At 35.0% G+C, this 17,762-nt stretch overlaps 2 protein-coding genes across 5 annotated transcripts; one reads left to right on the forward strand and one right to left on the reverse strand.

Moving 5' to 3' along the window:
• Nucleotides 1-8,223: 8,223 nt before the first annotated feature.
• Nucleotides 8,224-11,251, reverse strand: LOC11413683 (protein IQ-DOMAIN 14). 4 transcript variants are annotated; one of them, XM_039828391.1, is made up of 4 exons: nt 10,657-11,251; nt 9,773-10,252; nt 9,309-9,524; nt 8,224-9,227 (listed from the first exon to the last, which is right to left on the reverse strand). In XM_039828391.1, exons 1-4 carry the CDS (start codon nt 10,684-10,686, stop codon nt 8,532-8,534), a joined length of 1,422 nt encoding a protein of 473 aa, XP_039684325.1. In that variant the 5' UTR covers nt 10,687-11,251; the 3' UTR covers nt 8,224-8,531. The 4 variants fall into 4 exon arrangements, with proteins under 4 accessions (XP_039684325.1, XP_039684327.1, XP_039684326.1 ...); XM_039828393.1 differs by having other exon boundaries at nt 10,905-11,249; XM_039828392.1 differs by having other exon boundaries at nt 10,526-11,249.
• Nucleotides 11,252-15,390: 4,139 nt separating this feature from the next.
• On the forward strand, nt 15,391-16,660 carry LOC112417454 (protein MAIN-LIKE 1-like). Its single transcript, XM_024773154.1, has 3 exons — nt 15,391-15,750; nt 15,837-15,968; nt 16,052-16,660. Exons 1-3 carry the CDS (start codon nt 15,391-15,393, stop codon nt 16,658-16,660), a joined length of 1,101 nt encoding a protein of 366 aa, XP_024628922.1.
• The last annotated feature ends 1,102 nt before the right edge of the window (nt 16,661-17,762 follow it).

The following is a 17,762-nucleotide window of genomic DNA, read 5'->3' on the forward strand; positions in this document are numbered from 1 at the left end:
AAAGGATAATTAAGTACCATGGGTTCAAAGTGGGATATCGAGAAGTTTACCGGAGATAACGATTTCGGGTTATGGAAGGTAAAGATGGAAGCGGTGTTAATACAACAAAAGTGTGAGAAAGCTTTGAAGGGTGAAGGTTCGTTATCGGTCACCATGTCACAAGCGGAGAAGACCGAGATGGTGGACAAGGCCAGGAGTGCCATTGTCTTGTGCCTCGGAGATAAAGTTTTGAGAGAAGTAGCAAAGGAAGCAACCGCGGCATCGATGTGGGCAAAGTTGGAATCTTTGTATATGACAAAGTCTTTGGCTCATCGGCAATTCCTAAAACAACGACTCTACTCATTCAGGATGGAAGAGTCAAAGGCCATCATGGAGCAACTTACGGAGTTCAACAAAATCCTAGATGACTTGGAGAATATTGAGGTGCAACTTGAGGATGAGGATAAAGCTATACTCTTGTTGTGTGCTCTACCGAAATCTTTTGAATCGTTCAAAGATACCATGCTCTATGGCAAGGAAGGCACTGTTACCTTGGAAGAAGTTCAAGCGGCTTTGAGAACCAAGGAGTTGACCAAGTCCAAGGACTTGACTCATGAACACGGTGATGGCCTAAGTGTCACAAGAGGGAATGGTGGAGGTAGAGGTAACCGGAGAAAGAGTGGAAACAAGGCAAGGTTTGAATGCTTTAACTGTCACAAGATGAGTCACTTCAAGAAGGATTGTCCGGAGATTAATGGTAGCTCCGCACAAATTGTCTCTGAGGGTTATGAGGATGCGGGTGCTCTGATGGTGTGGTGTTGTTTGGAGGAAGAAGAAGGTGATGTGTCTCACCTTGGGATTGATGCCTAGTGGAGCGGTGGTCGTCTGGAGAGACGTTAAACACTCAACATCAGCCTGGAGAGGCGGTGGTAAGAATACTCATGATCTACCTGTTGAGGTGGAGTTTCAAGGTTGAAGACATAGTGGGATGTACGCATTTACTAGTTGAGGTAGAGTACGCTCAGCGTGAGGTGGAGTTGAACACACCGGTAATGGTACGACTATGAAGACCTTGGGTGCTATGCTCTATGGTGAGCAAGGGATTTCTTCATGAAGTTGGAGAATATGTAGCACGGCTTGCGAGATTACTCTAAAAGAATGCCAAGGGTGATTGGATGCAAGGTGATCTTCAAGGAAGCAGGAGATGTTCTGTGTTGAAGATGTTATGGTGAAAGCTTGTGGGTCTACCTAAAACTCCTAGTGTAGTTGGACTGCAAGGACCTTCGAGAAGGCGGAAGATATTCTGATGGCTGAAGTGGTTGAGGTGTATACTTGTTGATTACTCTAAAAGCCAAGGGTGATTGGGTACAAGTAGATCTTCAAGGAAAGCGGGAGATATCTCGTATTGAAGAGGTTATGGTATAGTCTTGTAGAACTACCTGAAATTCCTAGCGTAGTTGGACTACAAGCATCTTCGAGAAGGCGGAAGACATTCCGATTACTGAAGAGGTTGAGGGTGTAAACTTGTGGAGCTACTTGGAGTAGTGGGAAGCAAGGGTTTGAGCAGAAAGGAGGTTGATGATCGGCATCATCATTGATTTGAAGTCAAGGTGGAGAATTGTGAGAGTTAACTTAAAATCAGGTTTCTGCAGAATCGTGGCACGACGGCAAGGCAAAGTGGCACGATGGAGGTTTTAGTTTTTTGGGCAAGGCACTGGAAAAATCGTGGCACGATGGGGTCTCATCGTGGCACGATGGTACGCTGGCGGATAAAAATAAAACGTATCTTTGGGAGCAGATTTGTTATAGTTTTGTTACAGATTTTAAGCAGATTTGTTATAGATTTTAAGCAGGACTTTTACTATAAATATAGACCTTGTATCAGGCTATTTTGGAGAGAGAGATAGAGAGAGATAGAGGGGGCTGAAACAAGGGTTTAGAAAAGCAACAACAAAACTAAGGTTTGTATAGAGTTTGTCTCTTCGGAACAAACACTAGGGTTTGTGGGTTGATTCACCTTGGGAAACACTATCAGGATTGGAGTCTCTTGGTTACGGGAAGAGATTGGGACTTTGGGTAGAATTAGGCGGAAGACTTATTCTTGTAACCCATTGATTTCTCTTTGTAACGAAACTCATCATATAGTGGATTGGAGGGCTGCTCTCTCCCCCAGACTAGGTCAGATTGGACCGAACTGGGTCAACAAATTTCTTTGTGTTCTTCTTCTTCTTTTGTTCTTCTCGACGTTGTTTTCTACTTTTGGCTTGTATTTATAACTTTCATACACTTTGTTTTGGTTGCTTAATTATCCCTTGCTCCACACATCAAGTTGTTATTGGTGTGATTTTTGATCAGATTCACAACAGAACTCAACATAAAGTTTATTATTCACGGAAAAGTAGTAATCCTAAGGCCCCTCCAACATCAACATCAACATCAGTTAGTTACTGGTGAATACTTGTCAATTTGAGCTAGGACAATGCGACTTTGATCATCTCTAGCACAGACACAATGTAGTAGGTCTTAGCCATGAAACACTAACTCAGTTCCGGTCATGGTTGTTGTGACTAATTTTATGAGCATCTTGTGCATTCTGTCAATCCGTTAACAAAAGGCTATACCTCGATCTGTCGCAAACAGACAGGCAGCAACTCTAATGTTCTTGGCCATCGAATGTGATGAGTTCAAAACCTGTGTAATATATATAGTTCCATTTTCAATCATTTGCCAAAAGGATATGCATGTTATCTTTAATATCGGAATCACATAGCACACAATTATATGGACAATTTACCCCTCTATAGGCAATTTCTACGAACATACATGCTAAAGTAGATTTTTTATTTTTGGAGGAATTTTTGCATTTCACCAACACAACAACGATAAGCACTTCTAACCAAGTACATTTCATTATTCTCCTATTTTCATTTTGTACGGATTCAAAAAAGAGTTTCTACGTACTCTCTGCAACACTTTTTCAACATTTTCCAGACTTACCAAACCATGAAACATACCAACAGTTCGTACTATGACTATCCAAGAAGCCACTTGCGCCTTAATCAAAACTACTTCACCAAACACACTCAGAACGTTTTATACAAAGGAAACTGCTAATAATATCTTTAGGATATTCATTAATAAAATATGGATGTGATGTGTATAAAAATAGTGTATTCAGAGAAGGTGTCACTTCAGGAAATGGTTAAGAGCTCAATCTCTTGCTCTTTTGAATTGAGAAAATTCAGAGAAGGAAAAACTCATCTTGTGTGTAACAGGTTTTTTTATAGAGATTAGTCACGTTAATTGATAATAAAACTTAGTATATATACTATATATTTTTGGTTTTTTGTAACTAGTGTTCTTAGCACACTTCTTATCATCATTCATATTTTTTCTAGGATTTCAAAGAATCTATACAATTGTGGGGTCCAATTTGTGTTCCAGTATATCAAATATTTCTATAATTTTTTATCATATGAGCTAAACTAATTGCTAGTCACACCCAAGCTAAATAAAATGTACACAATAAACTGTAACATAAGATTTAAGTACATCTCATTAGATTAAACGCTACAAAGATAATTGATATGTTGAGACGGTACACAATAAATCAAAACCAACCAAATTGTTGGAAAAGTAACAAGAGGAGATCTCCACTCAATATGAAAAAAAAAAAAAAAAAAACTCACTAATTATATTACTTAATTAACTTACAAATTTTACAACAATAAATTTGTAAATCCTCTTACACAATTTTTGCATTGAAAAAAGACATCAAGTTCACAACACTGCATTTTTGAGGTTTTGTCTATTTTTAATTTTGTGTAAGCCTTCACGATTTTATCCTTTGTAAGATGTTGGTTGAGGACTATGGGACTTGTTTATACTCTACTATTGATGCCGACTCTCAAGCGATGTGAGAATTTTTGGTGTATCAGAAGAGTAGAACAGAGTCGAGGCTAAGATGTTAAATAATATGTCATTCCTCGAGTGTGATGTGGTTTGACCCTTACTTGAGGTGCCAATGTTCCGATCTCGAGTTCATAGAATTGCGTTTCTGAGGTGTTGTTTGTTTTTCGTCCTGCGTGAACCTTCACAATTTTATCCTTTGTAAAAGACGCCTCGTTGAATTGGAGAGTTTGATTGTTGTGTATAAATTATCATTAGTTTCGATTCTCAAGCATTGTCGGACTAAATTATCATACTCCCATTAAACAAAGGAATATATCCAAAAATTGGAGCGTTTTTTGAAGAATAGTATTTGTATTATAAGTTGTTTAGTTAATTCTTCAAAAATTTTGAAAATGTCATTTCAATTCAAAACTTCATTTTTTATGCTTTTTAACGAGTGCACGGAGACAAGGGTTAAAATGTCCCTTACTTATTTTCACTACGGGACGCGAATTCCATGTGAGACTTACGTTGTCTTGATTATTACTCTCTCCATTTTAAAATAAGTGTCACTTTAGTCAATTGCACACATATTAAGGAATGAAATAAAGTAGTCAAATGTCATAGTAATTTTACCAAATTACCCTAATCAACTATTGGTTTGTGTTTCATTAAAGAAAAAATAATTTTTTGGAAGTAGTGTAACATAGTATTAATTGAAAGGTACAATTGAAAAGAAAAAGTTATTATTGCATTGAAAACTGAAAGTGACATTCATTTTAAAATAATTTTTTTGCTAAAACGACACTCATTTTGAAACAGATGGAGTATTTTTTAATTGACAATTTTAATCGAGTAAATAGTCAATTTTCCCCCCTGAAATTAACAAAACTTCAATTACCCCCCTGAAATTTCACAACGTTAGTCAATTTACCCCCTCCGTCAAATTTTTCTGTTAGTGAACATGACGTTTTGCAAATACCCTCCTGAAGTTTTGCACTTATGTGCAAAATGCCCCCCAAACTTAAAAATTTATATTTATTTTTTTAAAAACAAACAATTAATAGTTAAATATTAAAGCTAACTATTAATTTTGGAGTTTGGACAAAATAGGGAAAAATGTGTATTTTTAAAGTGACAATAATTGTTATTTTTTATTTTTTTTTATTTTTTGGTCAAGTAGCCTAGTGGTTAGAGCTTACACAATTTAATTGTGGAGAAGTGGAGTGTCCGGGGTTCGAACCCCGGCCCCTGCATATAAAATGTGATATCCCTCCCAACTGAGCTAAGCTCACGGGGATCAATAATGGTTATTTCTAATAGACAAATTATTATTTTTAGAGATTTATAAACAAATTAATAATCAGATTTAAATTTATATTTTCTCCTTCACCATCTTAGTCTTTTAACTCCTCCAACTATGTCAACAATTTGCTCAAACCATTTAAACTACACAACCCCCAATATTAATTCACAAATCATCCCATTATTGTCACTTTAAAAAATACATATTTTTCTCCATTTTGGAGCCTATTTTGATGTATATATGCATGTAGTTTTCCCAAATTCCAAAATTAATAGTTAGTTTTAATATTTAACTATTAATTGTTTGTTTTTAAGAAAAAAATAATATAAATTTTTAAGTTTAGGGGGCATTTTGCACATAAGTGCAAAACTTCAGGGGAGGTATTTGTAAAATATCATGTTCACTAACAGAAAAATTTGACGGAGGAGATAAATTGACTAACGTTATGAAATTTCAGAAGATAATTAAAGTTTTATTAATTTCAAGAAGATAATTGATAAAACTTATAATTTTAGAAAAATTGACTATTTAGTCAATTTTAATCACATTAGACATACCAATACATTCGTCCACCTTGAAAGGTAATTTTTAAATGGCAAAACGCACCCTTCACTTTCGAAATTGAAAACAATTAAAAAAGTGTGGACACCGATAACAGTAAACGTCCAATCATAGTACGTGAAACAGGAGGAAGACATAAACTGTGTTCCCTGACACTAAAGATTCCCCCCCACAGTTATTCAATGAAAACCATATTCTCAATCATTCTTTCTTAATTGTAGATGAGATTTGAATAACTCGAACTCGTGAGTATTATTCACTTAATGAAGAAATGATATTTGAACATATAACTATTTTGACAACGCTATATATGTAAGGATATTTTTGTAAAAGTAAAAGGAAAAAAATTCCAAAAAACACTATGTCAATGTGTCATAGGGTATGTATTTTTAAGTTGTTGGAAAAGTTGTCCCAAAATAAATGTCAATATATCATTACTCGATTCAAAATTCTTTCAAATCAATCATTGTGCCTTTGCTAATCGTCCAAAATCCAAATATAGAGATTTTTCATTGGTATTTACATGACTTAAATGCTCTTTTGGTCCCTTAACTATTTAATTAGTATCGTTTTGGTCCCTTAACTAAAAAAAGATTGTTTGAGAATTTTAAGTTTTTTTTAGTCTCGTTTTGGTCCCTTCTGTTAGGTTTTCGTTAGTTTTAATAAAAAAAACGTTAAATGTGGACACGTGTCACCTTATCATTGGGTCTGAGATTTTTTTTTTACAAAAAAAATATATATTTCTTTTATAAAAAAAATTAAATATATATATTTTATTTTTTTGTAAAAAATTCACAGAACCAATGACAAGGTGACACGTGTCACCTTGTCATTGGCTTTGAGATTTTTTTTTTTTAAATTATAATTTTTTTTTGTAAAAAGGAAAAAAACTCAGAGCCAATGACAACGTGAAACGTGTCCAGAAGTTAACTTTTTTTTAAAACCCTAACGGAAACCTAACAGAAGGGACCAAAACGAGACTAAAAAAAAAACTTAAAATCCTCAAACAATCTTTTTTTTAGTTAAGGGACCAAAACGATACCAATTAAATAGTTAAGGGACCAAAAGAACATTTAAGCCTATTTACATATAATAACACAAGAAAAATGCAAACCAAGTACTCTTGTATTTTATATAGAAATACATCATTGAATAAATCTTCAAAATGAATTTCCTCTTACAATTGTGATCATGTATCTCATATGCAATTTTTGTAATTGTTAAGAAGTCAAATATAGTCCTTCAAAAAAAAAAGAAGTCAAATATAGTCCTTCAAAAAAAAAAGAAGTCAAATATAGTAAAATTAATTTGAAATTTATGCAATTAACTTTTTTTAAGGATATTTATAACTTTTTAAAAGTGTAAAAAAATTGTTTTCAAAACAAATTTTATTTATTTTTTATTTCCTTAACATGTGTCTCATATTATTAGTTGATATGACTCATAACATAAACATGATAACAAGCATTTATTTGATGGGTAATATCGATGAAGCTATTCTGAAGACGGCGAACTTGTAAATAGAGAACAAAATTCATGCATTTGACTTAAATATTTGTGTACCGACTCCATCAAAGGTTAATTCAATTCACATTAAAAATTATGGTTATTAGTTAATTCATGTAGTTTAATATGATCGTGAATTTAATTAATCATCTAATTAACCATAATTTTCAATGTGATTGAATAGATGTCTGAGTGTCCGTGTATCATGATTATGAGATAATAATGATGTTGTTTCACTATTTAGAGGTACATTGTACCCATTTTCTTACCATGAAATAAAATTAAGCTTTAATTTACACCTCTCAAGACAAAAATTATATAATATATAGAATTAGTTTTTTTTTTGTTGAGTAAATATAGAATTAGTTTTAAGCATGTGTTTGTTTGTGCCTTCACCCAACGCCAACGTTGAAACGAAGCTAACAATTGAATCTTTCAAGTTGATTGCAATTATTTTTTGCAAAAGTGTCACTACAAATGTTATCATAGAGGCTAAACAAAACACGTACTACTAAGTTCTTCATCCATATTTTCTATTCATAAACTTTGTTATTAGATTATCAGCTCTAAAAGCCTGCAATTGAATTAAGGTTTTACGTTTAGCATGTTTAAAATTGCACCACCAAATTATCGAGGACGTGCCAAATCAAAGCTACCATGTAGCGTAGCTATAGCTTATACAACCATGTGCTTAAATTCAACTTGATGTGAAATTCATGGTAAATACTTGACCCCATTTGTAAGGGTTTTCACCTTTAGCTTATTTGCATAAAAAAAAAAACATGTCATAAGAGGTCCAATTACAAAAATAAAAATTAGTTTATGCAATTGCACGCAAATGCATAATGACTCTGAATAAAAGGTAGTGTCCAATGGAAGGTGAACTACCGCGGAAACAAGCATTCGTGTAGTAAAGTAAATGCATAATAAAAAAAGTTTAACTGATTAACAAATGCCTAAAAATAACTTGACTAACCAAATAAAAGAAGTAGAACTGTTATGAAAATAAATATAGAAAACGATTGAAGTTAACTACTCTTACATTTGACTATAATAATGAATGAAAATGTACGGAAACAAATTCCATCACCAAACTTGTAGTTTATCATTGTTATTAATTATCCTTCAATTTTGTCTTCACTTACCTGTTCCCTACCCACTATATGTCTGCAAATTACCAATCAATTTACTAGCGCTCTCATAAATGCTTCTTAAACTCACTAATCAATCACCACTTTGAAGCATGGACTCTGACATGGACACCGGACACACGGCATTGCTCCTCGGATCACAACCTCCTCTGCTTTGAAAAGTTTCTATCAAAATCAGTGGACTTATCAAGTTTACTCATCACAGCATTCTTAAAATTAATAGCATCCTGAATCTGTGAACAAGACCTCTGCATTCTAACTCCACTCAAACTGTTTCTAGATTCCATCAATTCATTCAATGAAAGCCTCTTCTTCGGACCTGGTTCAGGTCGTTGCTTTGGAGCACTATGAGACCTCAATTTAGCCTTAAAAGACTGTGTATTAGCCATGTAATTAGGATAATTACCATAATCACCAATGTAAAAACTATCTCCACAAATTGTTTTAGGTGTGGAAGGTGCAACAAATCCACAACTACATGAACTTGTGAAACGTGGAGTGCTCTGTGCAGTTGAAAATCTGCATTCTTCACCTGTTATTCCCCAATCTGATTCGTTATAATTTCTTTGATTTGGAATGTATAACTGAGATGGAGTAACTTGAAGTGGAGAAGAAAGTGTTTGAAATGAAGGGTCATCTCCAAAATCTGAAATTGATGTATTGCTTCTTCTAGACCTTGATTTTGGTCTTCCAGTATCAACTTCTACTATTTTTGGACTTCCAATATCATAACTGTTCATTGTAGCATCAAAAGATGATGATAATCTTCTGCTGTGAATAGGAATTGAAGCTGTGTACTCGTTCCTGTTACTCTCATTGTGATTATACCTTTCCTGCAAAATAACAATCATAAGAAATGTAAATATTCAAGTGATACTAGGAATTAAAATATGAGATCTGTTTATGTATTTTACCGTGGATCTTCTAGCTTGTGTTTGAAATCTGTTATTTGTTTCATTCTTTGTGCTTATGATGAGTCCACGAGATTTATGAGACCTTACTGTTGCTTGTGCTCTAATTAGAGCTTGCATACTGTGTAATGTTGCTGTTGCTTGCTTCCTCACTAAGTACCCTCTCACTAGTGCTTGTAACTTTACCAATCCCTTTAAGGCTCTTAGTGCTTTTCTTGCCTATTATAGAAAAACCAATTTCAAATTCTCTCACATTCCACAATGCCACAAGAAAAATAGAAATATATAAACATCAAACCAAGTTCATTAACACTTTCTTTAGTTCTAATTGAAGCTATAATAATACTTTAAAACATAAAAAGCCTAGAATTTGAATCTGACTAGTTCAATTTGAGCAAAATCTGTTTTTCTTAGAACTGCATTAGTAAAATCACATAATTAATTAAAGAAAAGTGAATCAAACTTACCAAGTAACCCCTAAATGTTGTTTGAATCTTGACAGCAGCAAATTTCTGGTGTCCACCACCAAACATGGTGTCTCTGCCGTGGCTGGTTAATCTAACCACAGCCACGGCAGCTTGAGCAGCTGCCACAGCAGCATCTGCGGCTGCTGCTGTTGCAGCTGCTACCGCAATGGCGTGCTTGTTTTGCTCCTTCTCAGTTTCTGAGTAGAAGGATTGAACCCAAGCAGCTTCTGCAGGTGAAATGTTGGGAGGTATGGTAGCTGGATTATGACACAAGCCTCTCGAATCTCTCTTTGAGAAATCTTGAGAAGGAGGATGAGGAAGAGAAGGATTCCATTTGGTACTTGAAGAATTTGAGTTTGAATTATCTCTGTCTTTCTTTATCCCAAACAAACTCTTGAACCACCTTATGGTTCTACCCATTGGTTGTAGTGTTTGAGGACTTGGAAGAATACTAGTGCAAGTTGAAGTGTGAAAATTAACCTACAAAAACACAAACAAGTCACAGTTTATTAAGACCAAAGAAAATGCCTCGTGAAAAACTACATTACATGACAAAAACACACCTCTGGAACATGGGGTGAAGCATGGAAAGCAAAATCAAACAACATTAAAATAATGAAGTATATAATATATAGAGTGTGACATTGCATTGTGGGGCTTTATACATTACACACATGAACAACTTACAAAGTAACAAACCATGTTATGTTACTATTAAACAAATAGAATTTTTATGTAGTAAAAAAGAAACACCTTGGAAGAATCAAATTCTTGAAAGGTAAAGCAGTTCAAAAGTTGTAAAAGAAGAAGTGGTGGAAAGTGAAAGACCCAAAATTGTCCATGGAACTCAGAAAAAGAAGAGAAGTGAAACAGAAGAGGCCCACAGTGAAATTATATGTATGTTCAATGTTCATTCATTCATCTGTCCCTCCCTATGAGCGACTTGTCCTTAAAAAAGATAGATACTTCAGTTCAGTGTCCTAAAATATCTGACACACTCTTGAATGCATTCCTAGTTAATCTTCCCATCCCTTATAGTTATAACAAATATATCAACTTCTTCTTCTGCTAAATTTCTTCAATGTGTGTGTATTCTTAATTTCTATTTTCTCAGCTACATGGAAATGCTTACTATTTCTCTCTTCAGCTTACAACTCCCTAAATCAAAGAAAAAGTTTGTGATTGTGTGACTCGTAAAAAGAAATCGAATAATTCATCTTTCTTTCTTCTGAATATGGTTCTGTTACTTTTATGCATTAAAGCTGAACCAATAAAAGATAGCTTTTTAGATGAATCAACATTGTTCCTTTTTCCATCTCCAACACCCTACTACTACCTAATACATACACCTATGATGCTCTCTAACTGCACCTACTCTTCATCTTTTTTTCTTTCTATTTCATTGTTCTTTTTACTCAATTATTTGTGTACTAATTTTGGCTATCCTGTTTGTTTTTACTGTCCTTTTTCTGAAACTTAGAAATCAATCATGGCTTCTAATGGGAAACATAGGGTCCTCATATATAGTAGCTAGCTTGGATATTATCATCATTAGTGGGTGAATGATTGTTCAACATTTCAGGACGTTTGCTTTTTTTCTTTTTACGAAATTCAAGCATGTTTGCTACTTCGAATTTCAAGTATATTTTTATTACCACCATCTCAAAACATTTTTTAAAGAAAATAATTACATGCTTTTGTAAAACCTTGTTTGAGTGAGACTGTTTTTCTGTGTATGTTGAGAATTACCGTGCATCCTTTAAATTCAAGTATATTACAAAATCACACTCGTTTTTTCTTTGTGATTTAAAATTCATCGCGGATCCAAACATAAATCTCAATCAATTGTATTATATTACTTGTTAATATATATATTTCAACAAATATAAATCTAATGCGAGTACAATATCTCTTCAGGGATATACAAAACTACAAATACTGCAAGTAAATAGAATCGTAACCAAGACTAAAAAGAAGCATATGATAAGTTCAAATTCTCATTCACATTTTAATGCATTAAAGTCAAAAGGCAATTTTCTCTAATTTATGTATTTAAATTTAAATTGTAAGGAATCGAGATTCAAAACAAACTTGTTGAGTTGTTGTACAAGAGTAGAATTCCAGTACTTTGCTGACTGGAGCAATCAGATGAAAACAAAATTTCTCTGAACACGTCGCTATTAATAATTATCGTGCCCGTTTGTAATCTAGTAAGCAGTTAAGCACGATATCAAACACTAAGCAATGCTAGATGCAGTAGTAAATTTAATTCTATGTCTGAAAAGTACAGACAAATTAAATTGTGTTTCTGATGTAGTAAACCAGTATATATAGATTTTACATATAGTAAAAAGAGTAAAAAAGTCATAAGTTTTATCTTTTTTGATTTATGTCCCTCTATTAAAAGTAATTTGACCGGATTAGACCCAAATCATAAGAACGGATTGCAAGACTGGATCGTGTTTTGAACACCCTAGTTAATTGTTTTGGGAGTTTTAGGGATTAAAATCAAAGTAATTTATTTTGCAAGGCCTAAAATATAATTCAGCAAAAAAATATTTTTTAAGAGTTTAACGGCAAAACCGGCACTAATACATGGAAGAAGGGTATTACGGAGTCAAACTAGCACTCGGAATATAAAGTGTTCATAAAGTGTTCGTATAAATCTTTTACCACCACCTAAGTTACACCTGCTAAAAAATACTTAAGCTAAGAATAAGATCTGTCGGCTTTCAGTCTTCTTTGTAATAAAAAAATAAAATAAATAAGAACTTCATTTACCACTTAGTTAATAACATTTTTTTTTAAAGAACTTCGTTAATAACAATTAACACCAGTAACACAAAAAAAAAACAATTAATACCAGTAAAAATTAACATTGGATTAGATAATGTCCGCTCTCACACTATCCTATGTACTCAAGACCAAAGTTGATGATTTGGGAAGTTCCAAGAAAGAAAATTATATGGAGTAAATCAAAGTAATCTATTTTTGCAGGAACCAAAAACTTAATTAAGCAAAGAAGAAAAAAATTTCAAAATGATCTAGCGATAAAACTCACACTCACACAAGTGAATAGAAAGAAGAAGGGCATTACAAAAGGGAACTTGCACTAAGCATATAAATGTCTCTATAACCTTTTGCGATTTAAGTTGCACATATCAATAAAATATACTTATACTAAAAATAAGAACTTCATTAACAACTTAATAACAATAAACAGACCTTCCTTCAAAAAAAAAAAAAATAACAAGCCAATGAAAAAATTAACATCGGATTATTTTTAGCTAATGCTGTTATTTTGTATGTGTTTGTTTAAAGGTTTGTAACTTGCTATAATTTTCCACTATCACTCACATTTATTTCCATTTTTATTTTTTTAGTTAAATAATTTCTAAAATCTTTTTAGGAAATCTAAATTTTTACCAAACATATTATTAGGAATCTTATTTCTATAAATATTATTCCTGAAATATCATTCCAAGAAATGTCATTTCTTACTTTCAAACAAACTCCCTATATCTTTTTTTAGGGCTAATACTCTATGTATCTTTACAGAGTTAGTTGCCAACATGTTCTATATATGGCAGTGGCACTGCTCTAGTTTCAACCTCAATGAGAATTGATGACCTTTGCAGTGCTACCAATTTGAATAGAGATGGTATAGTTGCATGATGTCCATCATAATAAGTAGAAAAAAACTCTCTTGTAATTAAACAATATTCTCTGCAGCGGCAATTAGGACCCTATTCTTTGTTTAGGAATCACCTAGTCCTATCCTAAGACCAAGACCATTAACGCCATTGTAACCATTATTCTATAGTTCATTCCCCCTTTTGAAATTACTTCCATGCTATGCTATGGTTTCCATTTGGGTAAAATTGGGGGCAATGTGTCAATGCTCTGTTTTTCGGATAACAATCACGACGGTGGACTGGAGGATGGTAAAATCCATATAGGGTAAAATTGTCAGCAAAGTACCAGCCTTGGATTTATCCTGCAGTATGAAACTACGAAAGCCGGAGTTATGGGCGTTTGTCAGATCATATAATGAGCAGGTCCATTAGTTTTTTGGACTGGTCCAAATCCCATCTACTAATAGATTGGATAAAATAATGGTTACAATGGCACATTTTTAGGTGTTTTGGAGGTTAAGATGGAAATAAGTGTGTGTTTGAGGTGTGGAGGTGTTGGGGATGGTCTAAATCTGAAATGGGCTTTGCACGTGAGTTAAGTCGCGTTGACTTTTTTACATAAGTTAAGTCACATTGGATATATCGAGCATGAGTGAACTTAAAGATATTTTTGGTAATTTGAGGTGAGAATGAGAAAAATCAAATGGGAAAAAGCAATTTTTCAAGTGTAATGTGAAACCATAGCCCATAGTTAGGACTTAGTTGTTTTTGGGCTTGCTTTCACCTACAAATGAACTGCATGTCTACATTACAAGTTAGATTATTACTTTTCTCATCCTATGACCTTCTCGCACACCCTATGCAAATTACGAAAATGTCTTTCGGATTATAAAATCAGGACAACTGCGAAGTATAAAAGGAACTTCACCCCCCAATTTTTACTGTTTCACTTTCACCATTCACACTCTCTCTCTCTCTCTCTCTACATTATCCCAAATTCCGAACACCACAAATCTTGTCCAAATTTGGAGTTTTGTTACTCAAAAGCACCGCATTTCAACCCTTGTCAAACATCATGGAAGGTAAGTTTGATTTTTGTACATTTAAATGGTTAATTTGGTAGTTTTTTTTTTTTTTTGGGAATTCTGGTTGGATGTAATCCGGATTTGTTTTTCCAGACTAGGTTGATAATTTCCAGAGTTCGACATCCGGACAAACACAGAACGTTTTTTTGCTTCTTTTTGTGCTATTTGATTGCGTTGTTTGATTGTGATGTTTGATTATCCTAATTTAAATGTTACAGAAGGTTCAACATCTAATACTCGGCGCGTAAGGGAGGCAGGGCATGCTTCCCGTAGGAGAGCGCGTAGGCAATAGCTGGAGGATGAAGGTGGTGTTCCTCCGAGGCGTCGGGGTGCTAGAGGACGTCGTGTTGATGTTGAGCATCAGTCGGAGCAGCAAGAGTATATGGACTTGCAGCAAGAGCAACCTAATGTGGGCTTGCAGCACATGGAGGAGCATGAGCTTGAGGAGGAGTTGCATGCTATGGACGAGGAAATGGAAGATGCTAAGCCACGACAAATGTGAAAGAAGAAGGGGAAGGTGGTGGACCCTGAGCCACAAGATGACTATCCTGGTGGCCCACATGTGACTGGCCTGCTTTGGAAGTACCATGTGCACGTGGCTAGGAAGGCGGGTGATGGCGAGGTATTTATTAATGTTAAACTCACTTTAAAAATGATGTTGATATTTGTGAAACTGCGTGTTTATGTAATGTTAAATCTGTTTGTGAAGCAATGAGTTTAAACTCACTTTATTAATTTTAATTATTTGCAGTGGCGTGGAAAATTAAAATGCATCAACAACGGAAAGAAGATAGAAGCGATGCATGATAATGACACCAGACCTATCATAGCTGCACGGTGATGAGAGAACAAATTGCAGAGCACCGGCCTTGTTTGGCTCCAGGACACCAGCTACAACATGATTGACCATGGTCTGATTTGTACCTTTGCGGAGAGGTGGCATGAGGAGACTTCCAGCTTCCACTTTCTATTTGGGGAGATAACAGTCACACTTGACGATGTGGCCTCTTTGCTGCATATCCCCATTGACGGCATGCTCCTGTCCCACGAGTCCGTATCACGGGGAGAGGCGATGGAATTGATGGAGAAGTACTTGGGGTCTAATACGTTTGATGCTCGTACAGAGGTCAAAATGACCAAAGGTGAACATTGCCGATTTGGCTACTTGGAGGAGATCTTCAAGGAGCGTTTGAAGGAGCAGAGGGATTTGGCAGTGGAGTATGGTGTGACTGAGGAGGTGGAGAGGTTGCAGGACCAGGTTGTTCGCATATATTTGTTGTACTTGGTGGGGATCACGATCTTCACTGACAAGAGCAGTGGGTTGTGGATGTTGTGTACCTGCAGTACTTTAGAGACCTCGATCTTGTTTCTGGTTTTTCATGGGGAGCTGCGGCACTAGCTCACTTGTATAAGGAGCTCAACAATGCTGCACGTTGGAACTGCAGTCAGGTGGCAGGATACCTGACTTTGTTGCATGTATAAATTAAAAACTATATTTTATTTTTTAAAATGTAAGTGTATATGATTTGTATATTTATATGCGGTTGTCTTTGGTGCAGGTTTGGGTGTTTCATCACTTCCCAAGTATGGGAAGCAATGATGTCTGGGAAAAGTATGTAGAGAATGAGTATCCACGCGCGATGCTTTTTTTAGCATTGTCTGGTTTAGGCATAGTGGACCACTACAGAAACTATCTCGATGCGCTGGATTTGACAAGGGTTGTCATGGCCCCATATGGAGAGCACCGTCAGGCACGTCAGTTTGAGCGGGTCAACCTTTACTCTGGATGGCTGAGATTCGGAGAGCGCATGGTAAGATATCTGCCGGAGAGGGTGTTTCGTCAGTCTGGGTGGGTTCAGACCATACCAAGACATCTGGTTGAGAGTGCAGCTATTGATGTTAATTTGACAGAGATCACAAACCGCTTTCGCCATGCACTTGATTATGCGCTGACACCTCAGCAGTTGGGAGAGCCTGCAGTTCATGGTGTGGAGGCAGAAGATGGATATATTGAATGGTTTTATCGACATTCTTATCCACGCATGATTCTTCATGACATGCCACTACTGGTGTCGAGGCCATCGGAGTGTGAGATCCTTGATGCGCGAGCTGCTCAGGAGGATGGAGACCTTGCGTATAAATTCTCTGGGCGGAGAGGTAATATCTAGAATGGCAATCAGAGACCACATCTATGATGTGATGAGAAGTGGTCTCGTGTCGAAAAGGACTGAGGAATGGCAGCATTTTGAGGATACTTTGAAAGAGGTGCATGATGGAAAAGTTTATCGTCGCCGAGGAGCTACTAAGGGTGGCAGAGGTTGTGGCAGAGGTGCTGGGTGTGTAGTTATTAGGGATTGATTGTATTTTATTTACTTTTAATGTTTGAACATTTTCGATAATTTTTTGTGATGTAACATTTGGATGATTTTTAATGTTATGTAATCTTGGATAATTTTTAATTATGTTTGATTAATGTTATGTTTGCAAAATTATATTTTGTTGATGATTATAACTTCGATTTACTATTAGAACATGTCAGATTTATGAGATTCCAGATTATATAATCTGGAACCATCATTCACCATCCCCTTTTGTTGACTTTCAACGATGTGATTTACACCTTTCAGATTTTATAATCCGGAAATTCTCTAAAGTGTTCGGATTGTATAATCCGGATTCATCTATTCATAACTTACATCTTCATTCATCAGCATGATGAAGTGCCAAAAACCGCAAAATATTCCGAATTATATATTCCGGAATGGTTCCGGATTAGATAATCCGGACCAAGGGTATTTTGGGAAAAAATAGGGTGCGCAAGGAAAGGCTTAGGGTGGGAAAAGTAAGAGTCCACAAGTTATCCAACAAAAGAATCTATATCACAAACAAATATGTATGTTTGTGAGGGGTGGGGGGGATATTTCTATGAGATTTACTTTTCCCACCCTATGTCTTTCCTCGCGCGCCCTTTTTTTTTTTCAATTTTATCCCTGATTTGGATTTCGTTTTCCGGATTACATCATTAGAATTTTGCAGATGTTTCCGGATTTTAAAATCCAGAATAATGTTTTACCAGAACTTTTGCAATTTTAAGCTTTACAATTCGTAAAATAAAATAAAAAACAAAATTAAAAAGAGACAAACATAAAACAACTCATTTTATTAATATATGAACAATACATTGCAATAATTTTCAAGCTTTTTAAGCTTATTACATAATATCCTAAATCTATTTCTAATCTCCTAAGAGCCTAATTCTTATCTCCTAAG

Source organism: Medicago truncatula, chromosome 8 (assembly GCF_003473485.1).
Source record: "Medicago truncatula cultivar Jemalong A17 chromosome 8, MtrunA17r5.0-ANR, whole genome shotgun sequence".
In the NCBI taxonomy this organism is placed as follows: Eukaryota; Viridiplantae; Streptophyta; class Magnoliopsida; order Fabales; family Fabaceae; genus Medicago; species Medicago truncatula.

Coding starts and splice junctions, on each gene's coding strand:
- LOC112417454 (XM_024773154.1), top strand. CDS start 15,391: ATGATTGACCATGGTCTGATTTGTACCTTTGCGGAGAGGTGGCATGAG. Junction 15,751..15,836: donor TGGAGAGGTTGCAGGACCAG/GTTGTTCGCATA, acceptor GTGTACCTGCAG/TACTTTAGAGACCTCGATCT. Junction 15,969..16,051: donor GATACCTGACTTTGTTGCAT/GTATAAATTAAA, acceptor TCTTTGGTGCAG/GTTTGGGTGTTTCATCACTT.
- LOC11413683 (XM_039828390.1), bottom strand. CDS start 10,422: ATGCAATGTCACACTCTATATATTATATACTTCATTATTTTAATGTTG. Junction 10,253..10,335: donor CTTCACCCCATGTTCCAGAG/GTGTGTTTTTGT, acceptor GTGTTTTTGTAG/GTTAATTTTCACACTTCAAC. Junction 9,525..9,772: donor CAACATTTAGGGGTTACTTG/GTAAGTTTGATT, acceptor TTTCTATAATAG/GCAAGAAAAGCACTAAGAGC.